Here is a 6,000-nt window from a genome sequence, read left to right as displayed (position 1 = left end):
GGGAGCACCAAATAGAAGTGATCAAGAATGAGGCAACCATGTCAGGCAGAGTATGGCGTGGATCACTGCAAGGTTTACCTAGCTCATACCTGTTCACGCCTTCAATTTCTGAACACACTGTAAATACTGACACCAGACCCTACATGTATTGCTTTCCATACTTTGAGCATGTGACTAGAAATGAAAGAGCTGTTGTGAAGTGGAACAAGGATTATTGAAGAGTAACATTGAAACTCTTGACATTAGGAGACAGTTTATTCAAGGCTCCATCTTCAATGGAAATGCCCTCAGAAACATTTTCAGGTAAGTTCCTAACCATTCTTGTCCTCCTGGCTTAGAAGAGCTTATCCAAAATATGACATAATTTGCATCTTGGTGATACTTTGCAGGATAGTACTCAATCTTATAGTGTTGGGATGCCATTGTGTTCTGTAAATTCTTCCGCCTCATTCACATCCTGCTCCTCCTCTTCCTCTAATGTACTGTGTCATTCCTGGCTCACCCTCTACAAGGTCCACATCTCTCAAGATGGCCATATCACGATGAACACTGCAGACCACTATGATGCATAAGACCCTAGAAGGAGTGCATTGTAGGCATCATCTAACTGGATCTGCATTGAAATCACATCCTTGTAAGCCTTATGGCCCACTCAATGCTGGGTCCTTGTGAATAAATATTTGTAATTTTAATTACTCTGCGTTCTATCTCTGAATCACATAAAATGTTGAATGGCCATTTCTTCAAGAGATAACCCTGAAATCTATCCATGTGAGGGAATTGAGGCTCTGTCATGACCTGGAGTGCCAGAGGATGGAGGACTCATAGCAGCAGCTAGGAAGGTGAGTGCACACTAGTGAAATAATAATTTATGTTTGCTAACCAATTGAAGGTTGTGAAAATGAAACCCTGTTCATAAATTTCACTAACTGGGCAGTTAGTTTCTTGATGGACACATGGGTACAGTCATGCTGCCCTGTACATTTGGGAATTTAGTGCTGGAGATGAAACACTGTCACTATGTCTGCAATGTCCCATATGTTTGGAAGTCATGTCAGGTCCAGCATCACTGACCTGTGAGATGTAGTGATGACTACCTTTTCTAAAATGTCATCAATGTCCACAGATGTTCCTTGCAAGGAGCTAGAATTGAAGAATTTGAAAGCTGAGCAACCTTGACATCCATTGAAAGGGTTGCAGAGGTGAAATATTCCATAAGACACAGATCTCAAGTGACTGTCTGCCTAGATAATGGCAGTCTCCTGTGGCATTCACTCTCCAGCATGTCTAGGTAGCTCGGTACCTCTGTCTTCAGCAGTAGATTTTTAAAATTCTTAAATGGGATGAGGGTATTGCTGGCAGGGCTGGCATTTGTTGCCTATTCCTTTGCCTTGCTTGGCCATTTCAAATAGCAGGTAAAACTCAATCATATTCCTTTGGTCTAGAGTCACAAATGGGCCAGACCATGTAAGCATGGCAGATTTTTGTCCTCTCAAGAACACTAAAGAATCAGTTGGATTTTTAGGACAATTGATGATAGTTATACGATAACCAGAGACTATTTTCTTCATACTTGAGGTTTTTTAATTGAATTCAAAATTTCAGCCACCATGTTGTGTTTAAAGTCATAAGCTCAGAACATTAGCCTGCAGCCCTGGATTACCAATCCAGTGACGTTAATAATTTGCCACTTACCAAGCTATCTCCTTGATCCTCATTCTTTTTCATAATGCCTATATTCTAAATTGTTTTCCTGAACATTGCTCAATGAGGTAATCATTCCCATCTTAGTTCCATTTTCTTTTCCTTTTTAAAGCCATTTTAGTCTATGAATGTTGGGAAATCAGATGGTGTGAGTGTACTCACCTCTATCACAACACAATGCTCCACTAAGTCCCATGTCATCCAAGATTTTATTGGTCTAGAATTAGGGACATGGTCTGAAAATTAGAAACAGATCTTTCAGGAGTGAAGTTACCAAACGCTTCTACACAAAAATGATTGTAGAGGCTTGGTACTATCCTCCACTAACAACAGATGAACCTAGGTTAAATTATAATATTAAATCGAAGATTGATAAATTTGTTAATCCAGGCCCTTTGGAATATGCGGAAATGCTGTGTGTGGGGCATAAGTTAACAGATCAGCCACAATCTTGTTGAATAATGCAACCAGTTTAAGCAAAAGTATGAATATCAAGCAAGCAAGCTAGCAGAGTGGCGCAGCGGGAGTATGCTGGCCCCATAACTCAGCGGGTGATACATCAAAGCCATATTCTGCTGTTTGAGATTTTTGAGTTACAGTGTATGTATGCACTGTCCCTATCAATATTCCTCTGTTCAGTGCATTGTGTTTTTATAGGGATTCTATGATGATGCCTTTAAACAAAGGCTCTGTGTTAAGCTGCCTGTGAAAGTCCCTTTGATTTAAAAAGGGGCAGCATGTTGGCTTAGTATTTAGCACTGCTGCCTCACAAGGTCCCAGGTTCAATTCTTCTCTCGGGTGACTGACTGTGTGGAGTTTGCCACGTTCTCTCTTTGCCTGTATGGGTTTCAGTCACATGCTGCGATTTTCTCCCACAGTTCAAAGATGGGTGGATTAGTCATGCTAGATTGCCCAGTAGTGTCCAGGGATGTGCAGGTTAGGTGTGTTAGCAATGGGAAATGTAGGATTACAGGGATAGGTTAGGGGGCTGGGTAGGGTGGAATGCTGTTTGGTGGGTTGGTCTGAATTCATTGGGATGACCAACCTGTTTCCCCACTGTAGGGGTTCTATGATATTGAATAAAATATATTCTATTTCACATTATAGTATACAATTATACCTTGGGACTATGCTACCAAATAGTTAATTATTTGGCGGTTTGGACATACTCTTAGTGAAGAATACTCTGAGCCCTTATAGAAATGACTGTTCCTGAAAGAGTGTTGAAGGTTAGAAAATTAACCTGTAAAAGTCAGAACAGTTCGTTATTCTTTGCTCATTCGTAGTTCCCTGAACAATGGAAAATTTTGTTTCCACTGAATAGTTAACATACTAGTGATTGATTATAATTCACCTTTATGTTGAAAAGGCTATTTGTTTGTTCGCATCACTTGTTCTCTGGGTGCGGATGCCCTTGTTGTCTCATTCATCAGTGATATTCTGCCAGTTTTACTTCTGACACAATGAATCTTGTGGTGAATCCTTTCTACAAACTAGTCATAACAGAGGACTATATTCTTTGTTCTTTAGTGATGTGTTCTATTATTTTGTCTTCATTCCAGATGCAACCTACATTTGTATGAGTTTTTTTATTAAGTTTTAACTTTTGTTCCATGTGTTACAAACCATGGTGGGCGGCACGGTGGCACAGTGGTTAGCACTGCTGCCTCACAGCGCCTGTAGACCCGGGTTCAATTCCCGACTCAGGCGACTGACTGTGTGGAATTTGCACGTTCTCCCCGTGTCTGCGTGGGTTTCCTCCGGGGGCTCCGGTTTCCTCCCACAGTCCAAAGATGTGCGGGTCAGGTGAATTGGCCAAGCTAAAAAAAAATTGCCCGTAGTGTTAGGTAAGGGGTAAATGTAGGGGTATGGGTGGGTTGCGCTTCGGCGGGTCGGTGTGGACTTGTTGGGCCGGAGGGCCTGTTTCCACACTGTAAGTCTAATCTAAAAAAAACCACTTGAGCTGATTCTCAAGCTCCACTACTGCTGGGGTCACTAGAAAAGTTAATGATTTAATCAAAGCATACAAAGTCCCTGATTTACCTGAGGGAATCAAGTTAAGAGAAAACACTGGCCAAGTTCTTATTCTTAACAAGAATGGTTGTTTACTACAAGTAACTAAGTGATAATCACATGTAAACAATGATGAACTATCAAAATATAGTTCTTTTAGTTAAGACCCTATCCTCCTTTTAAAACCCTTGCGCCAGCACAAACACTCTGACACAGTTTAACAAAAGAAATGGTTTTATGGATGGAGGGAAAAGAAACTAAGGAACACAGTTCAATGTCATCAGTCCACAGAGTTTATGTGTTATTCCTTTTAGCTTGCCAGGACTTTCTGTTTTTCAATCTCCTTTCTCCACTTCTTGGCAGGAAACTTCAATATTTCTTAGTTACTGATTAAAAGCACTTGTCAGAGAAAATAACTTGCTTTATATAGCCTACTCTTGCTCTTATGTTTCTTCAAGCTTTGTGTACTTTTACAAAAGAAGAGAGATTGCAACCTGTTCTTCAAGCATTCCAAAGGTTTCTCAAGCCTGGTATAAGATTGGTAAGTTTGTGTTAAACAGATATTGGATAATAATATGGAGGGGGCATGGGATTTACAGGATTACTCAAAGGCTAATTCATTGTAAAGGTTCAGCACCTACTGTTACAAGAAAATATAGATGCATCTTCTCACACTACATGTTGCAAGCAAGATTGGGTAATGGCTACTGGTCACGTAGCTACAACCCGGCTACTTGTTCTTCAGGCTATATCCTCTTAAAGTTATATCACAAAAACTACAAAATCAATTGACTTTCTGATGTTAGTTGTTGTGTCTTTCATCCTTTCTCACATACATTAGTATGGAAATGATCTTCAGAGATTAGTTTATTTCCAAACCTTTCATCCATTAACATCAAAATTCTGTGTTCTAGCAGATGCCTTTTGTCACATTTGTTCTTATTGCTAAAGTCTTGGTTCATGATTATTAAGACATGTACTTATTTAATATAAAATCCTTGAACAGATTATTTTATACTAGGGTTACTTAAAATTTTAACGTTTATCCATATCAATACCATATTTATAGCCTTTGGGACATTGGTTTCTAGCTGCACAGTATTATATTTTTACAGCATATCATGTGCTTCCTGGCAAACATTAAACCAAACAATCAGCTTAACTCTGCGTAACATTGTGAAACTGCCATAAAATCTGCTGTAACTGATACAACACATTTTTAAGGTCAGCTAAATCTCCAAATGATATTATTTATAAATTGCACCCAATGTTTGCAAGTCATAAAACTCCAACGAAGGTTAAATTATTGACTAGACTTTTACAGTATCTACTTAATCTTCTAACATTTAAATGAAATTTAAAGAAACCTTGATGTACCGAATCACCCAATTATGAAACCCATTCTAAAATTATAAATTTTCATTTAAAAATCTAATCAAGAAGCACAAAAGCACATTATCAAATTCAAACACATTCTTATGAAAACTGTTGCTCAATGACCTCGGTTTATTTTCTGCACTATTAATCAGTATGTTTAATCATTCCTGTTTCATCCTTCATTGGAACCTTGCTGAATGGGTGAACTGGCACATTACCATATTTAATTGTTCATTAAGAGGGTTAATAATTCAGTAAGCTTCTTAGCAAACAGGATGTGTTATTGAACGAGCCAGGTCAGTTTCTTTTGCCCTTTCATTTTGATCTCCTCTGGTTTTCTATGTACTTCACCTTGAGCAATGGACAGCGTTGATGGAATATATCAAAGGCGCAGCAAAATCAAAATCTTTTTCTCCACTTTGATGGAAAAAACCAAAGCAAGGGAGTATTTTACATGGTAAGCAAAAAGAAGTTTAATATTATCTGCTTTCTAAAACATGGTTTAGCTTTCAGAACAATAATAGTGAAGCCATCAGCCTTTCATGCATTAGAAATTTTCAGACAAAAGTGAAGTGCATCTGTTATAGTTGTAACATAACATTTTGAGTGTTCAACCTGGAATATACCTTCTTTCAGACATTTCTCATTTGTACTGTGGTGACAGCCTTCAGTTCTTAAGTCAATAGATTGAGCTGTGATTGCCAACTCTGTTTTAAGCATTATGTGGAGAGGCTCAGGGGCTCCATTATGGCATGGCGGTCTCTGCTACACTTGCTGCAGAGAAGAGAGTGGACTGAAAAGGTGCAGGGTTCACTGGTTCTTATTTTCTCTGGCCTCCTTCTCAGTCACCTGAGATCATCATTCTGCTCACTGCTTGCAATGTCCTTTTAAGCAATTACTTTCAAA

At 39.0% G+C, this 6,000-nt stretch overlaps 1 protein-coding gene across 1 annotated transcript in view; it reads left to right on the top strand.

Moving 5' to 3' along the window:
* Positions 1-5,453: 5,453 nt before the first annotated feature.
* The window catches only part of LOC132816940 (solute carrier family 35 member F2-like), a 65,091-nt gene continuing 64,544 nt past the window's right edge, over positions 5,454-6,000 (top strand). The window contains exon 1 of the mRNA XM_060826965.1: positions 5,454-5,551. Coding sequence (XP_060682948.1) covers positions 5,454-5,551 — 98 coding nt within the window. The remainder of the gene's footprint in view (positions 5,552-6,000) is intronic.

This window comes from Hemiscyllium ocellatum, chromosome 6 (assembly GCF_020745735.1).
Source record: "Hemiscyllium ocellatum isolate sHemOce1 chromosome 6, sHemOce1.pat.X.cur, whole genome shotgun sequence".
NCBI classification, from domain to species: domain Eukaryota; kingdom Metazoa; phylum Chordata; class Chondrichthyes; order Orectolobiformes; family Hemiscylliidae; genus Hemiscyllium; species Hemiscyllium ocellatum.
The sequence above is the reverse complement of the archived record's forward strand: the minus strand, read 5'-3'. Positions and strand labels throughout refer to the sequence as shown.